The following is a 24,811-nucleotide window of genomic DNA, read 5'->3' on the forward strand; positions in this document are numbered from 1 at the left end:
TTTGTTGGTTTGGTTTTTCCCATTAATCATAACTATCAGGATATAAACCATATTACAAATGAAGGTGCCAATAGGGCACCTGGAGAGCTCATTAAAACCCAGATTGTTGGGCCCCGCCCACAGAGTTTCTGATTCGGTAGGTCTGGGGTGGGGCCTGAGACTTGCATTCCTAAGGAAGTCCCAGGTGATGGTAATGCTTCTGTTGCAGGGACATTTTCAGAACCATTGCTAGCTAGAAGGGCTGTGTAGGTGACTTACGGGAGAGAAGCTCCTAATGCTGCAGTGTCCAATTAGGTGGCCCAAGTGGTGATTGGGCACTTGAAGTGTGGCTAGTTTCAACTGAGATATGCTAGAAACATAAATTATACTCTGGATTTTGAAGACTTGGTATATCAATTTTTATATTGACTACATGTTGAAATGTAGGATTAAATAAAATATATTGTTGAAACTAATTTCACCTGTTTCTTTTTAACTTTTGATGCTGCTACTAGGGAAATTTAAATTGCATATGTGGCTCACAGTATATTTCTTTTGAACAGAACTGACCTAAAGCATCAGAAAACATATAGTGGTGGGGATTAGTGAACTACAGAGGATTAAACTTCCAAAAACTGTAAATGCATCTGGGCCAAAGGAAATTCATCTGTTGGCTAGATTTAGCTTGAGTGCTCTGCTTTGTACCCAAACGTTTGCTGCCGTGAATATTAAATGCAAAAGCTATCCAATATCTACAATTTTACCTTTCTTTTGGTTTTAATCAAGTTTCTCGTTATAATTCTGAAATAAAAGCATTGGGTTATAATAATGAAAATTGCTGCTCATAAATATCGAGAACAGATTAGTGCTCAGTAATCTGTTCTCTAGGCGGGGGGTGGGGTAACAGGCAAAATGGGTGAGTCAAAAGTGCAAAGGGGAGTCAATAGGTACAAACTTCCAGTTATAAAATAAATAGGTCATGGGGATGTAGTTATTAATACTGTATTGCGTGTCTGAGTATTGCTCAGAAAGTAGATCTTACGTGTTTTCATTACAAGAAAAAATCTAACTACACGTGGGGGTGGAGGTCCACGAGGCTTCCTGCGGTGGTCGGTCCTCAGAGTGTATGCGTATCGGTCCAATCGCTGCGTCGTACCCTGCATCTACGGTAATGTTCTGTGTCAGTTATACCGCCGTTTTAAAAAATTCTGATTGTTTACATGAAAAAATTTTGTTAGTCTTTGGAAATTCTGAGTATTTTTTCACTAAATTCATTTTACTTACCCTTGCATTTTAGAAAGTTTATATTTTCAAAGTGCTTTTATGGTTTTCAAAAACCTCACTTTTTACCCGTAATGATCTATGAATCAGAGGTGAGAACAGGTGTTGGTATTCTCATTCTAAATGGGTTTTATTAATATTTAAAAGAAAACAAAGTAAGAGATTAAGTTCCCTGCATATGACTGTGTCATCGCTGCTCAGAGCAGACATTTCAACATGACTCTAGTCCAGTGCGTTCCCTGTCAGACTGGCCTGCTGTGTCCTTTTTTACGGCATTTTAATGTAAGACATAAAAAGTAAAGAAGTATAATATATACAAAAACTGTTTGAGAAAATGTGACTTTGGATACATCAAAAAAAATTACCCTTATAGAGTTCATTTTCTTAGGACAAAACTCCACTTAACTTTTCAAAACATTGACTTAATATAATTCTTCAAAATATTTTCCTAAATAATACTACTGTAAGGTTCTTTTACAATTCTCTACTTTCATGTCTGTGTTTTTATCTGGACAACTAAACCACCTTAACTAATTGCTGGACTTTAAAAAGTTGGATTTTCCCCACAAGCACTCTGAGAGGAGGTTCATTTTGTCTGAGTTATCTTAACAATAACACATTGTCCTACCTTTTTCAGAGGATGCTGCCATCTTGATTGTCTAACTGCAGTGCATGCATTTAATTTCGATTTACAACCGCGAGTCAATCTGTCTCTATCTTTCACTTGGGATTGCCAAGGAATAACACAGGGGATGCCTAAGAGGCTCACAGTCTTTGGCCATAAATGGAGTGAAACCAGCTAGTCTAGATAGGGTCAAAACCTGTAACCTTGACCTCATTAACCAACGGTCATGAGCAGCCATCCCAATGCTGTGCCAGGGAAACATTCCTTTGAGTAGATAGTTAACTGAAAAAAATGGAAGGAGGAGGGCTCAGGGGAGCAACACTGTCCCTATAATATAATTATATGAAGTTTTTTATTTATGTTCATTAAAAAGTAAAATTCTTTTCATTTTGTTTTTAATAAAGAGTTTCTGCATTTAATTATGGAATGTTATTAAATCATTGTTGCATTAATAATATTTATATTGATAATAAACAGGTAATTGGCTAATTTAATGATTTATTAGGTTATTTCTACTTGTCAAGCTATTATTGCCTTTGTCTTCAAAAGATGTATGCCTATATAAAAGAAAGACATGAAATTTCAGTGTTTCAGGAGATTTCTTTAACCGTGTATCAGGTCCTTGAGGATACAGAAGTCTAGAGAAGCTAAGTGACTAGTTCAAAGTCACATAGCTAGTGAGTAGAAGAAACAAAATTAGAACTAGTCTCCTTACACACTGTGTAGGACTAATTAGTAGGCTATTATTCAAGACCTACTGCAATCAGGAAATTGGGCAATCTGGGGAAACGTATACAATATATTGAATATTTAATCTTCCAGCTTCATCTAAAATTTATTATGTGATTTGTATGATGTTAAACACTTTAATCTGAAATAAATTGCCATGTGACCAATAATGTCTAACATAAAACTCATAATGCGTATAAATTCTATAATATCATTATAATTTTCTAAGGGCATAAATCAGTTAGTGCTCCCTTTTCTGCTCAGTAATTTTCCTCATACCCCTTACAATGGAAATGAAATGAGATGAGCAGTTTCTGCTGCTGATTCAGTCTCAAACAAGCAAACTGGAGTGGCTTCAGAAGCTGGATCAAGCAGCTGCTGTTGACTGAGGTGCCTACACAGGTGCTACCTCTTCCATTTGTTAAAAAGCTGTGAAGAATCTCCAAAAGCCAGATTATTAAAAACGACATCACCTCCTCCTTGGTGGCCTAGATACTGATCCTTGGAAATGTGTTTATGATTCCCTCAGGGAAATTCTATGAGTCCATGCATTTGAAGAATCTGGGAGTGTAAGTGGACAGGAATTCCTTTATATACTAGCTTCCTTCCAAGTTAGATTTTAATGTCCTTCTCTCCTAATCTCTGGAGCCCCACTCTCTAGGCTCACTAGGAAGCCTTCCGTGGCCCTCTGTATTTAACGTAACAAGAATATTTTCACTAACACCAACATGTCAGAGGAAGATTTTTAAGGACATGATAAACTTGATCACACTTTTTTCATCCCTATCTGTTTCTCTTTTCTTTTTGAAATTAAAAAGAAAAATAAAAGAAATCACAACAAAAACAGCCAAGCATTTAGAATACAAAAGTGTAAGAGGAACTATCAGAGGAATAAAGGGTATTGTTAGGAGCCTTGGGATATTCAGCACAGCTGAGTTGGATAAATGATAATTTATAAGTGGGAGTTTCTGGATTGGAGGGAGATTTAATTGTAGTTTAGTTTTACGTTATTAGATATTAGGGTACCAAGAAGCTAAAATTTGGGATTAACATTTTACTTTCCTTAAAATTTGTACTGTAGAAGAGCAACGAGGGAAAATTGGGACAACTGTAATACAGCAACAATAAAAAATGGGAAAAAAATTGTACTGTAACTTGGAAGGAATATCTGAATATCCTTTCACAAACCTGAGTTCTTTAAAATCTTGGGTTAGTTGCGATGAAGCAAAGGTGGGAGGGCTAGTTGAAGATGATGGAACATCGAGCCACCATCACCACAGCTGGTTACAATTGGTTATGTGCAGAAATAAGAAAGCAGCACGCGTTGTTTCCACTTCTCGTGAGGGCAGGCCACAGTGGATGACACTGACTTGGGAAGAGGGCCAGAAGCCACTTTTTACCTCTTGGACATGCCACACAGCCATTCATTAAGTCTGAGGAGATTGAATCTCAAATACTTAATTAATATTGCATTAATTCTCTCAGTGAAATGTTTTGTATTAATAGAAATATTTATCCATGATTATCAAAGTCAGAAAAAAATCATCTCCAAGGAAAGTATTTAAGGTAGAAAAGTAAGGCGAGGATGCCGACTAAGAGCATGGCTTTCTCCTGTGCACTGGACCTGAAAGCAGTTCTGGTCACTTGTCCCCAGGGCAGGCTCTCTGCCATGCTCTGTTCTTCATGACGGCCAGCATTGAGGGGAGTGCCCCCCAGAGGACGTATGCTTCATCAAAGGGCACGATGGGGTTGGCAGGATGTGAAGACAGACAAGACTATAATCCTAAACTCACTGGGTCCAAGCAGCTTACCTATCGTCTCCAAACAGTGTGCAGGACAACTAGCAGTCAAGATGGAGACAATGGATTAAGCAGTCTCAGACATTCCCCTTCTTTCTCTAAACACATGAAATATCACATCATGTCTCTAAATAGAGGCACGTGGGCCAGAGAAGAACCAACACCAGATACACAGCTGAGATAAAGTTCTAATGGCTTTATGAGGATGGAAGTCAAGACAACTAGACTCATATACTGAAAACCATTGAAATTAGGTTTTGTGGTTAAAGCCAGAAGCTGGAAAATTACTGCCTATTGTGACCAAAGAGTAGAAAACTTTTGTATACCAACAAAATATGACAATGAGTGGAGGGCCTTGTATGTAGCATCTGCAGACAAAGTATTAGGTGGGAGGCTAGGCTGAGAATTATCATTAAAAACTTCTCCATGCCTAAGCAGAAATTTCACAATTCACCACCATCCAGAAACTCATGCCTCCTAAGGAAGTTAATTCACACCTCATATGACCTCACAGTCAAAGACTACACACACACACACACAAAAAAAAAAAATACCCAAGAAACGAATAGAATTTGTACCTGAAGAAACTGCAAATAGTAAAGCAGTTGGATAGGGACTCTTACCATACTGATGTTCAAAATGCTTGAGGAAGTAAGGGTATAAATAAACACTATAAAATAAGAATGGAAGGTTAAGAAATAAGACCAAGTAGACTCAGGGAAAAAGCAGAAACCCTAAATATTTTAGTGCTAACTTCTATAATTCAGTGAATTCACAAATGGGTAGTGGCTAACAGTTACTCCCTGTAGAGTGCCTCATTCATTTCTGGAAGAAGCACACACAGGAGCAGCAGCAGTTGCTTTCTTAAGCCTGAGTTATAACACAGGAGCAATAAAGAGAGTGACTTTGGAGCAGGATGGTTTATTGAACTGTCCAGCTCTATAAGCAAATGACTGACAAACACTGGCCTACTCTTTTTGAATTTGAGAAAGATACTCTGATAGAAGATTATTCTAAAATATAATTACTTGGTCTTTTAGTTCTCTCTTTATTATCATAGGAAACTATGGGGTATTTTTTTTCTTTAGATTGCAAACTAATTAAAAAAAGAGCTTGTAATGAACAATTTAATTAGATTGCTTTTGGCTTGCCTAGAAACTTAAGAAGTTATTAATATTCTAATCAAAAGTCTTGGGCAAATATTCTTAGAATTAAAAAAAAAATCTTCTTTCTTACGCTTGTTTCTAAGAGCCAGAGAAACTGTCAAGGAATACCAGGTAACTCCTATGACAGCAAGCAAGAGGTTAAAGTGGTGTGGCCTCCACGAGCCAGCCTTGTGTTTGCAGCAGACTGAAAGTTCCCACCTGACTCACGGCAAATTTATTCAGCTGCTTATGATTAGTTTTCACTCATACTTTGAAAAAACAGCAGCTTGATATTTTTAGTCTTTTAATGGCAAGAAAAAGAGCTTATCAATAATAAACTACCCCTTTTTGTAACTCTCTCACAACTTTTTGACCCATGACTGAGTCAGCCTTGCATTTGCCTTGCATTCAAAAAATAATAGCAACAATTCCAATAAAACACATTTATTAAACAATATTTGAAAGATATGCCCAGTGGTTTCACATTATCTCATTTAATCCCTACAACGATCGCGTGCAATGGGATCTTTTTCCTATTTCTTACAGATGAGGAAAATGATGATGCGCATGTTCAGAGAAATGGGGTGACTTAACCAGAGCCACACAGATTTGTAAGTGGCAAACGAAGATTCCATTGGGAGTTCTTTGACTCCAAATCCCATCTCCTTTCCTCCAAGAGAGAATGGTGCTGTAGAATGCACGTGAGCCACGGAGGCTGCCTGGGTAAAAGCTATGGTGAGACCCAGGAAGAGGGAGAAGTGGATCCTCCTGTGATCTTTATCAGTATCCCCCTGCCTATCCCATTCTGGGAGAAGAAACAGGATGAAACTGGAATTATAGCTGCTTCCTAGCACTCACAAATTTGGTTCCTAATAGAACACATTTCTCTCTCCTTCAGCTCACCAAAACAGCCAACTTCCTGCTTCAAAGAGAAAAGAAGCCCACTACAGTGGCTGCCAATCATAAGTTCCACTTTCCCTCTTTCCTGAGAACCCTTGGGTTGGGAAGCCAATCAGTGGGAGAAACAGGTGAAGGGGACCAAAAGCAGGGGAAAGTGAGAAAACATTAACAAATGCTTATTCAAAAAAAAAAAAAAACACAACAAAAAGCAGTGCAGACCAGAGAATATCATGTCTTGTTTCTTACACACCAGTAGGGCCCAGGTCACCTCCTGTCCAGTGCACATCAAACCCCATAGCCCTTCCCGGAGCGCTTTCCCATAGAGGATGCTAGAGGCGTTTGTAAGAAGGAAAATTCAAATGATGGCACAACCTCTACCCCACCTTGGCTGGCCGCTGGTTGCCTTTAAGTTCTAACCACTCTGTTTGCCATATAAACTCCAAAGTCCAAATACCATCTTCTCTGGGAAGCATCCCTGGTCACTCCCCCACATCCTACCACCAGGCTGGGACAATGGTAAACACAGAATATTCCACATGCCTCTTACATGGTTAAGTGTTCAACACACTGGAGATGATTCTCTCTTTAAAGCTCCTCTGCCTCCAGCCAGACTCAAAGGAAGAAGAAGGAGTGTGACTTTATTCACTTTACATCCCAGACCCCAGCACATAGTAAGGTGTTCAGTGAATATGGGATGATGAATGGGTAACTGCCCACTGAATGCACTATTTGCATTTCTGCTTCCCTGCCTTTTCTTCCTGCTGTTTCCATCACTGTAAATTATTCTCCCTCTTTTGCTACCCTCAAGTATGAGCAAACTTGTTTCCTTACTAGGTAAGAAGTCTTGATCATTACTTATATAAACATTTATGTAAATTTCTCTCCTAATTAGTATATTCAGTGCTATGTCCAGAGTTTCTCAAATGATAAACTCACTAAAATAATAGATACCTCACTACAGTTTCCAGGGATGCTCCCCTAGCTGTTCTGAGCAACCTTTCACGTATTAAATATTAGTCAATCTGGATTGATGGGAACTGAAGGAGAGGCTGACCTCAGGTTATGAAGGAATTGGGGTCCAAATCTATGTTTTTAAATTGGTCCTCTCAAACACAAACCTTTTCCCATAGAAGTTCTTTTGTAAATGATGGTTAGAGTTCCAGCCTAGTCAATAAAGTTCCACATACTCTAGACACAGGATTAATGAACCCAGCCTTAGCTGTGTGTCCTCAAAGGAGGGGCAACAGAGGAAAGAAGGAGAGAAGAATTTCCTCCCTGCACCCAAGCTTAGGACACCCAAGGGATCCCAATGCATCAAGTTTTTTCCTGTCTTTTAGTGCCCTTGTGCCCAAGCTGAAACAAATATTTACCTCTGCCCTAGTTTTCAGTTACGGAGTTCACCGAGGCTGCTTTTAATCTTTGAGATTTCTTTAACCTTGACATTTCCATTTTTTTCCTAGGCAAAATCCAACTGATCTCAACTAGATATTAGGAGAACAACTCAGTAAATTAATCCACATTAAGGTATAAATGATTGCTAGCATATAAACCTTTAATGTAGCATTTAATTTTAATAAAGAATATTTATTTACCTAAATGAATTTATACTTCTAATTTGGTGTAATTTTAGTAATTATAATAAAATGAACTGAAAAATCAGCAAAGTGTAGGAAAATCCTTGGTGAGGAGGAAATAGGTCATACCTCTCTGAGAGCCTGGCCCTAGCTTCTATTAAATTATTCCTTCTTTTTATCTTATGTTTTGGTAAACAACAGATTCCTGAAAGTGCTAAGGGATTTTTTTTTGTCTGTTTTGGTTTGATTTTGGTTTCGGAAGCAGAATGTAAATTGATTTTATTAGCCTCATAGAATTAGGCAATAGTCTATACTCTTAGCTTTTAGGTTATATGCTATTCATCCATTCATTTGTCCATTCACTCTCTTCTTCAGACATTTATCATGTCCCTCCTGGAATGTGCCAGGCCTACATTACTAAACAGGCCCTGCCCCCAAGTAGCTGACAAGCCAGTGGAGAAGGCAGATATGTCAACAGACCATTATAATATAGTATCAAAACCTGCACCCAAAATACCAAAGCCAGTCAGAAAATGGAACAGCCAGTTGCCCAGAAAAGTGAGGAAGGCTCTACCGAGGATGTGACATTTGCTTGTTGGTTAAAGTTAATGCCCCCATGAATGAAAAGAGAAGAAAGAGATTTAGATTATGTAAAGCTAAGTACAAAGGGAGAAGTTAATGAGGGCATAGAACCAAAAACTTGGATGGGAAGAACAGCTGCCTCTGTAGGGGAAGCAAAATAACCACCGAAGAACCTCTTTCTTCCCAGTGTTACCTCTTCAAATGTGGCTACTTCAATCTCATCTTTTCCACAGCAACATTTGCACCAAGATGGATACTGCCTTAGGTACGCGTGTTCATCCAGCCCTCCGGGGTGCCACACACAGCTACACAGCCTTCCTGGGCAGACAAGTAGTGTTTTGCTCCTGTTTCTTTTCTTGCCCAGAAACACTTTGCTACAAGGAGAATGCACAGCCAGGCTCACCTAGGTGCTCCTGGCTGCTCCTGGTGCAGCAATAGATCTTCACCGAGCACTGCTGCTCTGCCTGGCCAGCCTTGCCTGTGCCTAAAGCTGACCTTCACCACAGAGCATGCCTGTGCCACCTCCGGTGATGGGACCCTCACAGCATTTTCAGCCTCCCTCCCAAGGGTTTTCTGATGGACTCTTAATCTAGAGCAGAATAGGTTGATCTTCTAAATCACATAAATGAAGAGCTTAATTGTTGATTATGTAAAACATTGGAGCAAATATTTGCAGAAGTCTTTATGGAGCTCTTTTGTAAACATCTGATTCCTCCCAGAATCCTAAAGAACTGCTGCTATCTCAAACCCCCGCTAAAAACATGTTGATAATCCTGATTTAATTTAGCCATTTGACATCCTTGAACTACAGAGAGTTAATCTTAAAGTTAACTCCAGAAGTGGCTGGCAGGCACAAAAGTTAGGAGCTTCAGACCCTTTTGCTAGGCGGAGTTGGAATTAACAAATGTGGTTATTGCCTATAGCAGCCTGAAAACTCATGGAAAGAATGCTACTCCCCAAAGCCTCAAGCCCTCACTCTTATCCCCTCCTAAAACAGTTCCCACAATGACCAACTCCTCAGTAAGCTAGAGACAGCTCTTCTGACCATTTAGGGGAGGATGCTAATAATGTGTATACCTAAGTAAAGATTGTGAGATGGAAGAAATGATTTTAAAAATAAGGTACCGATGTGTCACACTTCTGAGATTAAAGGTAAATTATTTGGCCTTGCTTAGCTCAGGAAAAACTCAAGCTTTCTGAGTAATTAATTTTGTAATGTTTTTTGATATTTAGATTATGTTTTTTTTATCAATTTGGAAGCTAGAATTTACTTCTAGAAAAAACACAAAGGACCTACATAATTTTATTCACATAGGACCCTACTTTTATTTATCTGGAGGATAATTTCACTTCCCAGAAAAGCAATATGCTCTAAAAATTAATTTAAAGGTATAATCTAGACTTCATTAATTCAGTGTTTCTCCAGAAAATATGATTTAGCTTTTTTCTAAAATTAAATTTGAGTTACTCTACTTATGACTGAGAAATAAAACTTCATTTACAATTGAAAGTTAATTTTTTCCTTTTCATTTTTATTTTCTCCAGGTGCATTTGGCATTAGTGTCTGAGATTAATTAACCCAGGAGGTCAATATGATCCTCAACTCTACTACTGAAGATGGGATTAAGAGAATCCAAGATGACTGTCCCAAAGCTGGAAGGCACAATTACATATTTGTCATGATCCCTACCTTATACAGCATCATCTTCGTAGTGGGAATATTTGGAAACAGCTTGGTGGTGATCGTCATTTACTTTTACATGAAAATGAAGACTGTAGCCAGTGTTTTCCTTTTGAATTTAGCACTGGCTGACTTGTGCTTTTTACTGACTTTGCCCCTATGGGCCGTCTACACTGCTATGGAATACCGCTGGCCTTTTGGCAATTACCTGTGTAAGATCGCTTCAGCCAGTGTCAGTTTCAACCTCTATGCCAGTGTGTTTCTACTCACATGTCTAAGCATTGATCGCTACCTGGCTATCGTTCACCCAATGAAGTCCCGCCTCCGGCGCACAATGCTTGTGGCCAAAGTCACCTGCATCATTATTTGGCTACTGGCAGGCTTGGCCAGTTTGCCAACTATAATCCACCGAAATGTATTTTTCATTGAGAACACCAATATCACAGTTTGTGCTTTCCATTACGAGTCCCAAAATTCAACCATCCCCATAGGGCTGGGCCTAACCAAGAATATACTGGGTTTCCTGTTTCCTTTTCTGATCATTCTTACCAGTTATACTCTCATTTGGAAGACCTTGAAGAAGGCTTATGAAATTCAGAAGAACAAGCCAAGAAATGATGATATTTTCAAGATAATTTTGGCAATTGTGCTTTTCTTTTTCTTTTCCTGGGTTCCCCATCAAATATTCACTTTCCTGGATGTTCTGATCCAGCTGGGCATCATACATGACTGTAAAGTCACAGACATTGTTGACACCGCCATGCCTATCACTATTTGCATAGCTTATTTTAACAATTGCCTTAATCCTCTCTTCTATGGCTTTCTTGGGAAAAAATTTAAAAAGTATTTTCTCCAGCTTCTGAAGTACATCCCCCCAAAGGCCAAATCCCACTCAAGTTTATCAACAAAAATGAGCACGCTTTCTTACCGCCCCTCGGATAATGGAAACTCATCCACCAAGAAGCCTCCCCCATGTGTTGAGGTTGAGTAACATGCTTAAAACCTGTCTGTGACATCATCTTGTGGGAAAAGGAGCAAGAGACACATTCCTCGACGGTACTTCCCAAGTACCGTCAGCTACTTTTCATCATCAGCTACTTTTCATAAGCATCAGCTACTTTTCAGAAAGTTAAGAAGAAAGGGAATTATGTGGACTGAACTGACTTATCCAAAGCTCTGAACAAAAGCTTTTCCTTTGCCACAAAACAAAGCAAGACCGCATTTGGCCACATTTTGCATGAGATAGATGACAGCTGCTCGAAGAACATTGTCAGATGCTGGAGGCCTGTGTTGATTTGGGAAATTTTTACTGGCAGAAATGCCATCTCCCTAGTCTACTCTTGTTCTGCTATTTATAAGTTCCACCTAGAAGTATTGAGAATACATAAAACCTTTAGAGAAGCACCAGGAGATCAAGACTGCTCTCCCCGGTTTCCAAGGGTCAGGAAAGCTTTTGTGCCTATGTAGCCATTAGTAACTGTGGTCCACTTGTACCTGCTACTGCACAGCACCTTTTGTACAAAGGCTTGCTAAGCAGTGGTTGTCCGGTTTCAGAAACTAGTGAAATTCCACCAATGTCTTATTGATTCACCCTGCCAAACGTGCCAGCTGAATGGCTTATTTGTATAATGATGTTACTAAAGTCACATTATAGAAGTTAAACTACTTATTACAAAGATGTTAACTCTGGTCCCAGGTTATAAGGTCTTCCTGGTCATTAGTTTCATTTCATATCTGAGAAGTATATATGTTTTGTGGTAAAAAGATTATATATCATAAAGTATGCCTTACTGTTCTAAAAAGTGTATATTCTACGTATATATGTATATGTATATCTATATCTCTAAACTGTTGTTACTTGATTAAAATCTGGTAAAGTTATATTTACATTGAAATAAAATCATTTTATTGCAATATATTTCATCTTCATTACTTAAAAGAGATGTTGATTTATTTTTAACACAAGGCAACTGTGAATAAGTATGAACATATCTCCATTTAAATTTTGATACAACTGATGGTTTACTACTGTGAGTCATAGATGTTATATATCCTGCCACTGAAATGACAAAGAATACATTTTATCCTCCTGCACAACATGGAATAAGTACCTCATTTTGAATTTTCCAAAGTTGTTCATGTAACAGAAAATCATTCCTTATAACACTAAAATAATACATTATCTGACTCATTTTTTAATAATAGGACTTTTCTAATTACATAGATGATTATGTAGAAAATTTATAAAATATAGAAAAGCATAAAAATAAATCATGTATAGATTTTTCACTCAAAAATCACCATTTTTAACACTTAGGTGCATTTTCTTTTGCTTTCTTTGCATCCGTTACGTACACGTGGATATACAAATCATGGTATTGGAGCCATAATATGTGTAGTACTCTGTGTACAGATTTTCCACTCAATGTCATAACGCAATAGATTGCTACATCATTAAATATTTTTCTAAAACATTTAAATAATTGCATAACATTACAAAATAATGATACATCCTAATATAGTTAACTAGCCCCCAAATTGGATCACTTAGCTTTTTTTCTGATATTTTTTTTTGCATCATAAATTATACCGTGATGAACATTCAAGTGCATAAATCTGATAAATTACTCAATGCATACACTCCTAGAAGTGGTACAACTGAGTACGTAGATACAAAGTTTTTAATATTTTTAATACATATTGCTAAATATTTTTCAGGAAGCTTGAAGCAATTTACAGTACCAGCAACTATGCATGAACATATCTCACCTCAGTCTCAGCAGCATGGAATATTTACTAGATTTCAGCAGAAAAGGAAGTTTTACTGTAAAGATCCAGGTGCCACAAGCAGGGAGGAAACTTCCCTGAAGAAAGTACTGTCACATCTCTGCTCCCTGTGGGACTCATTGTTCTCCTTCGAGGCCATTGCTGCTCATGAAGTCTACACAAGTCAGGCTGAGGTGCTCATCAGACTCACCAGGGGTGGAGGGATGGGGATGGTGTATAAAGTAGCTGATGGGGGATGGGGGCAATGGGGCCATTCAGAGAGGCCTTGGTGGGCTGGGCAGAATCTGCACAAGGCAGCCTATCACATTCACTTTTCCAAGGATAAAGTTATTTTATGAATAAATGTGGTTACACATGCCTTGTATTACTTTCCTTTCATATATTTTTTTATTTCACTAACATAATGCCAGCCACTAACTCCAAAGGTCCTTTACAATTTTCACTAAGGATTACCTCTAAAATATAAATTCTAGCTTCTCCCAAAATTATAGTAAACTTATCCTATTTGAAGTCCCTCCAAGTCAGCTTTATGACAGACAGTTCTTTATTATTCAGTTGTCTTCTTAATTCAAGTGATTGCAAGTACTATAAACTTACTGAACCATTTGATAAGTTATAGGATTTCTGGTAAGTAATTGTATTCAGATACCTTCCATCTGGTGTGAATGACATGTTCCAAGCCTTGTTTTCATTTTTATTTCATCAAATCACGTTGTGATTTTTCCCCATCCCATTTTGTGAAATAGATATTTGCAACTTCAGTGATTAATTTTGCAAGATGAATATTGAAGTTGAGACTCTGCTTACCAAAATTATAGGATGGGATTTTATTCTTCATGGAAAATATTTAGAGGTTAGGTGGACTTCTTATTTTTTGGAATATTTTTAAAATTTATGCAGAAATGAATATTTACTGTAAGGATCTAGGTACCCAACAGAACTCAAAGGCAATATGTATATTTCAATTTGCATTCCAACTCTTGTTTTCCCCATGAAGGATTCATCTTTTCAGTCGATAATTCACTTATTCATAGATGCTATGAGTTTTGTATTACCTACCTGTGCTAGGAAACTAGAGTAATATAACATACAGCTTAGAACATATATGTTAATCATTTCCATCAGCTGCTGTGGGCACTATGAAAGAGAGCCAAGTGAGAAGAATCTTGATTGCCAAGCCATGGAAAGGCTCACAGAGATTTGATACCACAGACTCTCAATTCTGTAATTCTGTATACTGGGGCAGTTTTTTTTCCAACAATATGTGCTAAGCTGGGGAACCAGAAAGGAGAAAATGTACTCAGACAGGTACCCAAGTTGATGAGTGAAGAAAACAAGTCCCAGGGAATTTTGGATACTGGCACAAAAAGTGAGATCCCTGAGAGTAGAGAAGAAAGTAAACCAGAGGCAGATGAGATACAGAGAGACTTTGGAGTGGACAGCAGACACTTATTGCCTCCGTGGCCAAGGTGTAAACTTCATAAGAGAGTTTCATGTAGATGTTTAGGGTTCTGGGGCCATGTTGGAGCCACTGAACCCAGACCAACCAGAACAAGAAGGAACCTAATTATTAGTCAAGAAAAAAAAAGCAAGCTATATAAACAGTAGACAAAATGATAGGGGCCGAGACTCAACTGTATGGTATCTATGTTTCAGACACATGTTGGGTGAGAAGAGGTCCTTTGCAATACCATACTGGAGGCTTTGGTGAGGCTGAAGATTAAATTACCTCTGTGCTGTAAACCTGAAACCAATACAAAATAGTGTTGATTCCAAACTATAATCAAAAATAAAATAAAATAAATAATGTTAAGAAATAATAAATGTAAAGGAAATGGAAGAGGTGAAATACTAGAATTAATGATGAGAGTCATTATTTTCCAAATTTAAAATTTTGATTGCATAGGTTAAAATATAATATCTGTAATTACTCCACTCTTCTCTAATATTTGCATTGTGGACACTTATGGAGCTATCTGTGCAGTGTCCCTTACCATGGGAACTTCCTACCTTACCCAAGGAAAGGACTGCCAACTTCCTGTGTAACCTTAGTCCCATGCCAGTTAATTGGTCGGGGCTTAAAGTGAAGAAATCAGTTTTCCTTAAGTATTTTTTAAACACATACTAGTGGGAGCGAATTTTACTAAAGGCAAGAAAACCATAGCAATGTTTTTGTCCTTCATTTTACTTATGTCTGATACCCAGCTGAATCCCTGCTCACCTCATACTTTGAAACCAGCATCCATGTCTCACTCTAATCAAGGGACAGAATATAATGATCTATACCGGAGATCTGCAAGTATTCTTTCCTGCTTAACCAATGAGAATTCTCCTTCTGAAGTGGCCAGCACATCAGCCATGGGCTGTCCAGCAGGAACAATGCCAGTCTAGGGCCCAAAATATCTTGGTTTCTATCTTAGTAAGAAGACCCATGGACTGTCCTTTTTTCATGTGTCCTATTGTGAAAGGGTGGTGACCAGGACATCCAGTAACGTGTGTGCTAGAGGAGAAGAGTTATGATAATATGGAAGGACCTACAGTTGGATGGGTCTAAGAGTAGGGACCTCAGTATCCACTATTGTAAATTATTATAAACTGAGATTTCCCCCTGAGGTGACACACTGGTAAAAACACTCTTCTCATGCCCAAGAAATTATAATAAATATGATTTGGACCGTGAAATAGTAAGTAGAGGAAATGAGCACTCCACACCACCCAAGAGCTCAAATACATGGCCCACAGCTGCCCAAACCCTCCCCTCTCTCCATGACCTGGATATTGTTTAGATCTCACAGAGGGTGACAACATAGCACCCTACCCTGCCCAAATCCAATGGAAAAGTCCTTTGTTCAACCCTACTTGAGAAATGAGGTAACTGAAGTCCAAAAAATGAATCTGGACAATCAGAAAGAACCAGAATTAGATTCTTGTCTTTAGTCAAGACAATAGCTTAGAATGAGAGAATTTAGCTTACTGTTTAATTCTAAATCAGTCATATACAAAGAAGCTTTCTATCATAACCCTTTAAGAATTCAAACACCATGAGATTTGCCCTTTGAGCAGCATAATCGGAAAATATTTATCTTTGTGCACAAGAGATGTAAATTTGATGAATAAATGATGTTCATTTTGAAACTATTAAAAGCTACTTTACTATTATGATTACTTTGCTTTGAATTCAAAATGATGATGAGCCATATATGCCCTTGGGCCTATTTCTTGATTCTTTCCATGTACTTTTAAAGCTTCTTTTGAAAAACTGAACAAGATAAAAAATAGGAATATATCTCACAGAACTTCCTTTCCAAGCATGATAAACTTCTGCTATGCCATATTGGCACACACAGTTGCTAAATGATAATTTTCATAAAATAAGCTTAAATTCTCCAAAATGACAGATAGAAAGCAGAATGGGTGGTGTTAACCAACAGGGAGAAGCCCTCATAGAGTTCGTCACTGAAAAGAGACCTCCGTATATGCAGACCCCTGAGGAGATGAGCTGTGAATCAGCCAGCACCATACAATGGAAGAACCCCCAGTCATTTTGACTGATGCATTCTCCTAGCTATTGCTGTTACAGAGAAGTTTCTAAGTAGTACTCAGTGGATACAAACCAAAGTATATTAGCTAGAGGAAACTAGAGCACCTCTCTAAATCTGCACCTCAATATCAATCATCGGAGACATTCAACACACACACACACAGAGAAAGAATCTCTAAGGAAATAATCTGATGCCCTTACAAATAAGTAACTGCCTTTCTCATTTATTCATGTAGCAAGTGGACAATAGAGGCCAAAAAAAAAAAAAACCCTGTCATTGATGAGATCACTTTTATAGCTGTTTCTTGAGTCCCCTTATCTGTCCCATCTTCTTCCAGAAATAGCCCCCTTATTTCCATTTGGGTGCCCACCCTTCCCACATTTAGTGCAGAGTCTGGATAGGGTGCTAACCCCATTGCCACCACATCCAACTGGGGATGTGGGAAGACCTGAGCGAATTGGCCCACCGTATTCCTCTGACTGCAAGAAGATGGGCACATAACCTAAATGGACCCAATTAAAATAAATTTTCTGATTTTGCCAAGAACTATCAGACAAAATGTTTATTCTTTCTCATTACATAGAACATGAGTGGATATGAAAGCAGTTGCAGGCCTTTGGATACTCCAAAGGGAGAAGCAGGAATTTTCTGGCATTTTTACAGGAAGTGTAAGAATAAACCAACATATGAAACCAACATAGTAAAAGACTGGACCAAGAAATGGAGAGGGCCTGAGTCCTTATGACACCGTGTGCCAGGTGTGTCCTTATGACACTTTGTGCCAGGAGCGAGCACGACCCTCCAGACTTCTCTTTTTTCTTATGCCAGTCGAGGATGGGTTTCATGTCAAAATCATCCACTAAACTCCCACCTTTACCAAATCATTATAGTGACCATTTATCAAATTCTCGCTGTAGTACATCCATCCAGTTCTCTGCTTCTATGAATTGTATTATTTAATCCTCACAATGACCAGTCTTGTCAGTTCTATTATTATTCAATGATACAAAAAGAGGCTTAGAGAGTTTACATAATTGGCCCAACATAACTGGCAAATGCTAGAGCTGAAATTTGAACCCAAACATTCTAACTCCACAACCTGCATTCTTGTTTAATTCTGTTGGCCCTGCCTCCACAAAAAACACAACGTCACAAACTATGAATCATGCAGGTACCTTCCAATGTGTTGTCTATGTTTATTTATTCAAAATCAACATGAGTAATATTTTGCTTTGTCTTAAACTCATACTTACTAAGTTTCAAGATAGAATTTCAATAGTCTTTGTCCTTGAAAGTTGATCTCTTTAATAGAAAGTACTAATTGACCTCAAACAGCATAGCACTGAATTTTACATTTATTGTAATTTGGTTTTGGATGAGCTTATTTTGGGTCTAGCAAATAAACAGGCTACAATTGCTAACTGTCACAGTAATTAGTCCAATACTCTGGTCCTTTCCACAGCCAAGAATGCAGATAGCATTTACTAAATGAAAGGGGGCAGGAAATTACTAAATTAATTTTCATGTCAAATTTTAGCTTCCTACAACCTAATGGGGAGATGTTCTTTTGAAAAATATTGTGGTGAAGCTACATTATATTCTGAGACTGATTTCTTTTTAAGGTATGTGATTAAATTTGGCAATAAATTTAGATGAAGAATATACCTGGAACAATGAAAACAGAAGTGTGATTTATTTCAACTGTGTCCAGAGACCAGAAAGATAAAGACAGTAAGATCACGGCCAAGAGTTCTGAGGACAGTTCCAGCAGCATCATTACTATCTCCAGAAAAAGGGTGCTGCTGTTCAAGACCATGAAAGGTAAGAAGAGGCAGAACAGGCAAAACACATTTCCCACTACGCCTTTAGCTTCTGGCTTCAGAACGGGTAGAAAAGATTGGCTGCCTACACAACATGAAAAAACAAGGTGATTCAGTCACAAGCTAAGAGAATGACCATGACATTGTGAAAGTTCCAGCAGCCAAAATGAATCAGAAAGTAGTGATGAAGCCTATCCAGACAAGAAAGTTGGGCACAGAGGTACCTCAATGATTCTCAACTGGGGACAATTTTGCCCCTGGGGATATATGGCAGTGTCTGGAGACATTTTTTGTTGTCATATCTTTGGGGAGGAGCACACTACTGGTATCCAGTGGGTAGAGGCCAGGATACTACTAAACATCAGACAACACACAGGACATTCCACCCAGAAAAGAACGATCTAGTCCAACATGTCATTAGTGCCAAGGTTGAGGATTCCTGAGGTTAAGAAGGAAGGAAAGGGCACCATTTAAGCAGTGTCAGTTAAGGCCATGCATAAGAAAGTGTGGTTCTACCGATTTTTAGGACCTATTAAGTTCCTCTTCCTCCCCTCTTTTTTCTGAGCTCCCACTCACCTTCTCAAATTGCACTGCATTGAACTTCATTCAAATTATCTATTCCATGTGAAAATTGTATGAAAAAGAGCAGTGTCATTTCTGGGACCAGGTAGGCAAATCTATTACGCTTGTGCAAAAAGTTGCATATTTAAATTCACTCATAAATGTTAGGTGTAAAAACAGTTGGTAGCATGATGTAATGCTGCATGATTGCACCCCAGCTTCCATGGGAGATGAGGTGAAGATGGAGGTCACACTGAGCAGCTCATCCTGAGAAGACACTAAGGGCAGAAATGGACCACATGGGCATGGCGGTGCAGCAGGCCACTCCAATCAACACACTCTATAGTATTCTAGCATTTGATATGATTCTAATAAAAATTTTCATTGAACAAAATCAAAGATATATTTTATTTTTATTCTAAATATTTCCATAGAGGATATGAGCAGCTTGCAATGAAGAACACATTAAACAAGGTAATATAGTAGAAATTAAAAAAAGGTCAGCAGAAAAGAAGAAGCAAAGCCTCTGACAATGCCCACGGAGAGTTGTTGCAGCTGGAGTGAAAAAACACATCACTACACATCCCGTTTTTATCAAAGCAACAGCAGACCAGGATCCCAATGGAGCAGCCTTCTTGACACTCTATTCCCAAAGGAATTTCTCACATAGGGTTGTAGAGGGAGATGTAGAGTCCCGTGATGTGTTATTTTTAAGCAACATTTTTCAGTTAGGCCTGATTCTTTTCTGGTTGCTTTAATAATGTTCTTCTGTAAATGCCAAGGGCATGGCACCACCAATTCAACAAAGGTGGTGGTGTGAGGGTGCCCTGCACTCTATTATAAGCATCATATAATGGCGTACTTGATAAGAGGAGTGATGTATTTGTGATGTCATGGGGAACTCTGGGTCCATTGAAGCCCAAATGAGATCGATTCAAACTCCCTGAGAAAGTCCAAGACCTCCAGAATTTCCTGCAGGTTCACATTCCCATGGTCTAATTCTAGCCATCCATCTGCTTTCCCCAGTTCAGTTTAGAGATTGTCTCACCATTCCACACAGACCACAAAGTATTCCATGCGATATTAGTGCAAAACATCACACACGCACACACCACATTCATAGGCATTCAGGGATGCCCTTGAACCAAAAAGTTCTCCATTCCTCTGCACATCTCTGTCTAGACTCCAGGCAGTCCCCAGTTACACCCCATTCACACATCATCCCCTCCTTCTCTGCACTCCTTCCTCTTTCATCACAACCTTCCTTAGGGAAATAAACCCAGTTTCCCTTATAAAGCAGCCTAGCCATTCATCTCATTACCTTCCCCACCGCTGAATATCAACCATACCTGAGGCAAGGACTCATCTCCTCCCCCATGCAGATTGTCAGGATATTTCCTTGGAGAAATTTTAGTGCACACACTACTAATATAAAGAAATATTCACCCGTTACTGACAGTTCAATGGTTCTTGAACTGTAGTACCAGTCCTAATGGTGGAAAGCAGAAAAATTTATCAGGGAATGGAGGGTCTCATAATTTGATTTATACTCAGGAGTCATGCTCTATCAATCCTCATGTTTTTCTGCCAGTCTGATCTGTCACTTCCTGCTGTTCCTGCTTGCCTACTCCCCGCTGCTTTGTGTATGGAAGGGCCCCCACGATCCCTGTGAACATCCGTTCAAGAAGGCGCTCTCATGGGGCTCATCTGAAGGATTTTTGAGTGGGACCACCTCTCAATTTTTTTTCTCCTTATATTCATTTTACATTTCATTGGGCTTAGTTTTTAAGAAGTTCTCATATTCCGTATTTAAAAGTTTTAAGACAATATTATTTTTATTTTAAAATATAAATCACCATGTAGTTAATACCTGTAAGTACACATTCTAAATAATCATTTTCTCTATCTACTACATGTAAACATAAAAAGTATTGATATTAGTGTAACTTCACATTTTAAAAAAAAAACAGTGACAGGTAATTAATTTCACTGAAGGTAAGAATAATTTTTGTTCGCTTCAACCCTATGTTCTTTTCATAACTTTCTTGGCTGATCACTTACTTACCAAATTCTTTGCTTTTATAAATTTGTCTTCTCCTGGCCATTATCTAGGTGGGTTTCAGTTCCTTCAGGAAGACTCTAATGAAGTTTCATGTGTTACCAATTGTAGGAAAGAAAATGTCATTGGATAATGATCTCCTGCAACCCCCTCATTTTACAGATGATGACACGAAGGCCCTGAAGGGCGAACTAAATCCTCCTCGAGGCTTTCTGCCTTCACACGGGACAATGCCTCACAAGGAAGGAACTTCAGGAGTGGAATTTTGACTCTTAAATATCAGAAAGCAAGGAGAGAACTTGGGAGCAAAAGATGTTTGTTAGGACTGTTAAAATCACACCATAGGTCAACTCTGATAATAGAAAAAGGCAATTAAAGGAAAGGATAAGTCACTCCCCAGGGAATCTGGGAAAGGGGAGAAGGGAAGGTAGGTTTGCAGGTAATTAAGAAGAAGAAGCCTAGGTTCATGTGGAAGCTGCTGTAATAGCCAAACCCAGCTCCATAGCAGTCTGTCCTCATTAGTTAATAGAGACAACTTCCAGGTGCCCCCAGGAATCACAACTCCCAGCTCCTGAGACAGCCTGCAAAGCAAAGGGCCAGGGGTGGAAAGGAATCTTGTCCTGTTTTAGAAGTGTTAGATTCTAGAGCAGTGCTTCTCACACTTAAAGGTGGGGATCCAGTACAGCAGGTTGGAGTTCAGCTAGAGTTTGAACTCAAATCTCCCATGTCTTAGGAATGTGAGCCACAGGCTCTCACCTGGGAAGCACGTCCTATATGTAAGAGCTGTGCTAAAATGAACCTTGGGGAGCTTCTGCTCATGAAACTTGAGTTTTTTACTTTTGACATGGTGACTATTTATGAAATATCATTTAGGCTGTTTGAGAAGAATAACAGAAATTCAAAACACTAAAAACATTCAAACCGGAAAGCACTTCCAGACCACAAATCAAGGTTGCTACAACTGCTCCCACACTGATTCTAGGGTTTCTCTAATACTGTTCTCAGTCTTCACACCTCTCTGAAAGGTCTGGGGCTCCAACCTTGCCATTTAATTTGGTATTGCTCTGAGAAATAAGCTGCAATTTCTTGGCCTTTTAAATGACAATGCTCCGACTTCATGTAGATCTAAGACGACTTCTGTGCAGCAATGCAGTCTCAGGCAGACTGTCTATTTAAAGATGGAGAGAGAGAGACCCTTTATATCTGTTTCAGGGTTTTATCTTCTCTCAAATGCATATGGCTACACAGCAAGCAAGCAACAATACCACACTTCCCTGGTCATTGAATATCCTGCAGTGTGCTTCTTAATTAACACCAGCATTGCAAACATGATTGCTTAAGTGCCAAAAACCTGGCCGGCTTAATGGCCAATCAGAGAACTACATTATCATTAAATCCATTTGGAGCTACATTTTTTTTTCCTGAGGTGAATACAGTTAAGCTCTTAATATTCTTTTTGTTTTCTATCCAGTGTATTTTTTTAAAATACTGCTTCTTTTTTCAAGCATCGCAACTTCCATTCCACTTTTGTCATCAGATTTAGCCCCATGTTATAAAATTTTATTGTGGTTTTGTTGTTGGTGGCGGTGTTTTTTTCACCTAGAATTTGTCACAATGCTGGGGATTAAGGAATAATTTGAGTGAACGACACATACAGTGTTGCCTAGTAACACAAGCAGATCTGCACAAAGCCATAAATTGCAAAATTTCATAGCAGCATAAAAACTTTTACTGGCACTTAAGCATATTTTTCCCTGATTGAAGCAGAATTCATGCAACAATTACAACCATATGACAAAAGCTGGTAATGATTAGCCTTCAAGAGCGGCTGTTATTTCCTGACAGTTCCAAAGCTGTTTTTGTTTGTTTCAGGAAAGAAAGTATCGAATCCTTGATGGCCCAGCCTCACTCAGAAGGCAGAATCCAGCCTGGCAATTAGGCAGTGCCAGCATTTAACTACAGCTCCCACTGAAGAATGGAAAGTTATGTAATAATTTACAATTCTAATTAATTTGTGTCAGCCTAAACCAGTTCTGAGGATACCCACACACACTTTTGAGGGCAGCCCCCCCACTATGTGATATGAAGGGGAAACATGTAACCCTGCCATGGGACAGACATGCCTCCGACTATCACTAAGAAAAGGACTTCATGGAAATAGAAGCTGAAAACCAGAAAGGTTTTCATGTGTTGTAGCAAATATCTTAAAGAGCTATTTAAACATATCTTCAATGTTTATACTTATTGAAATAAAAATTACAAAATACAGTTGTTAAAGAGCCCAGGTAAAATTATTTTCAAAATGAATTCAAGGTAGCTTGTTAAGTAATATCCCTCAGGAAGCCCCCCAAAAATATGAGTTTGTGGAGATAGTAATTTATCATTCCCTGATACACGCAAACACACAGAGAGCGAGTGTTCCACTGACTGGATACTGGGTGATTTCCTCTGACAAACACATGTTTCTGTGAACAGGTTCACCAGTGTCAAGGGATTCAAACTACAGCTCAAGGAAATTAAGAAATAAATGCTTTGATCCTTTCATAAACTCTTCATTCTTCCAGCTCTGGCTTGAATAAAAATTGCCTATAAAAATTTAACAGGCAATGCAGGCACAAAAGAATGCATTGTGAAACACATGGGAAGACTTGTATGTTCAAAGTTAGACTTTCCATCAATTTTGTGAATGAGCTTCCTGGTATACATTTCGAAAAGTTCTAATTTACTTTCACCAGAGCCTGAAAATGTAAAACTTCTGGTTTGATTTCTCAAAAGCCCCCAACCCAACATAGCTACAGCAAGATAGCTATGCGAAGACCCAGCTGCTACCAGAGGAAATACAACAGGATGGCACTGAAAGCAAAGGTGGACATCTAAAAACAAAATAAAACCAGGAAAGGGGCTCCATCCAATCCAGGATATGCAGCCTGGGAAAGCGCATCTTCACACCCCAGAAGTAACACTTACCGTGCATGGAAATGGTCCAGAAGTACCATGAGCCCACGACTCAGTGACTATGGAACCTTGAGCAAGTTGCTTAGCCTCCTTGAGTCCCAGTTTCCTCCTAACAGCTCCAAGATCCTATAACTAAATTCTTCCATCGATCTACAGGTTCCCATGGCTTCCTACTCTGTCATTGTACTGTAAGAAAACCAGCAGTTAGAGCTGAGAAACCAAAGTTAGGCATAAGCCACAATCGTTGAGATGTGGCATGCCTTCCAAACATACAACTTCATGTTGCAAAATGAGATCTGTGTAATTATTTGGTGTGCTAAGTGCATAGTGGACACTCAGCAAAAAATCACTCCCCACTTCTGCCCCTCCTATACACACATAAACCTTCAAACACATTTTGCTGTTTGCCCTCCTTTATGGAGTGAGCTTCTGTGATTGAGTGTCAATTATGAAGACTTAAGATAACAAATCTGAAAAACTTATTTGGAAAGTGGAAGTGCATTGCCTAGATTATGTTTAGATGAGTGACAATTTAGTCACTAATTCTGATTAAATTTTACGGCTGAACTACTTAGATATTTTGAAAATTAGTTGACATTTATCAGATAAATCCTAATGATAAATGAAATGTGTTTTCTACACAGTGTTAGAAAGTAAAAAATAATCATCAAATTCTTGAATGATCATTAAATGAATTAGCTAAATTATGAATATTTTATGCCTCATTAAAATGAATAACTCATTCTGAAAAGAGGCTACAGAACATGGATTCAATACTTCACTGAAGCAAAG

The 24,811-nt window shown here is 38.6% G+C and overlaps 1 protein-coding gene across 4 annotated transcripts in view; it reads left to right on the forward strand.

Annotated features, from left to right (window-relative positions):
• AGTR1 (angiotensin II receptor type 1) overlaps window positions 1–12,186 on the forward strand; it is a 47,778-nt gene extending 35,592 nt beyond the window's left edge. For 2 of the 4 annotated variants that reach the window (XM_045192083.3, XM_053918239.2), the window contains exon 3: window positions 10,160–12,186. In XM_045192083.3, coding sequence (XP_045048018.1) covers window positions 10,207–11,286 — 1,080 coding nt within the window. In that variant the 5' untranslated portion in view covers window positions 10,160–10,206 and the 3' untranslated portion in view covers window positions 11,287–12,186. Of the gene's footprint in view, window positions 1–6,104; window positions 6,170–6,207; window positions 6,294–7,918; window positions 7,983–10,159 lie in introns of those variants that run through there. The other 2 variants (XM_045192084.3, XM_071220595.1) reach the window with 2 other exon arrangements.
• The last annotated feature ends 12,625 nt before the right edge of the window (window positions 12,187–24,811 follow it).

This window comes from Desmodus rotundus, chromosome 2, assembly GCF_022682495.2.
Source record: "Desmodus rotundus isolate HL8 chromosome 2, HLdesRot8A.1, whole genome shotgun sequence".
Classification (NCBI taxonomy): Eukaryota; Metazoa; Chordata; class Mammalia; order Chiroptera; family Phyllostomidae; genus Desmodus; species Desmodus rotundus.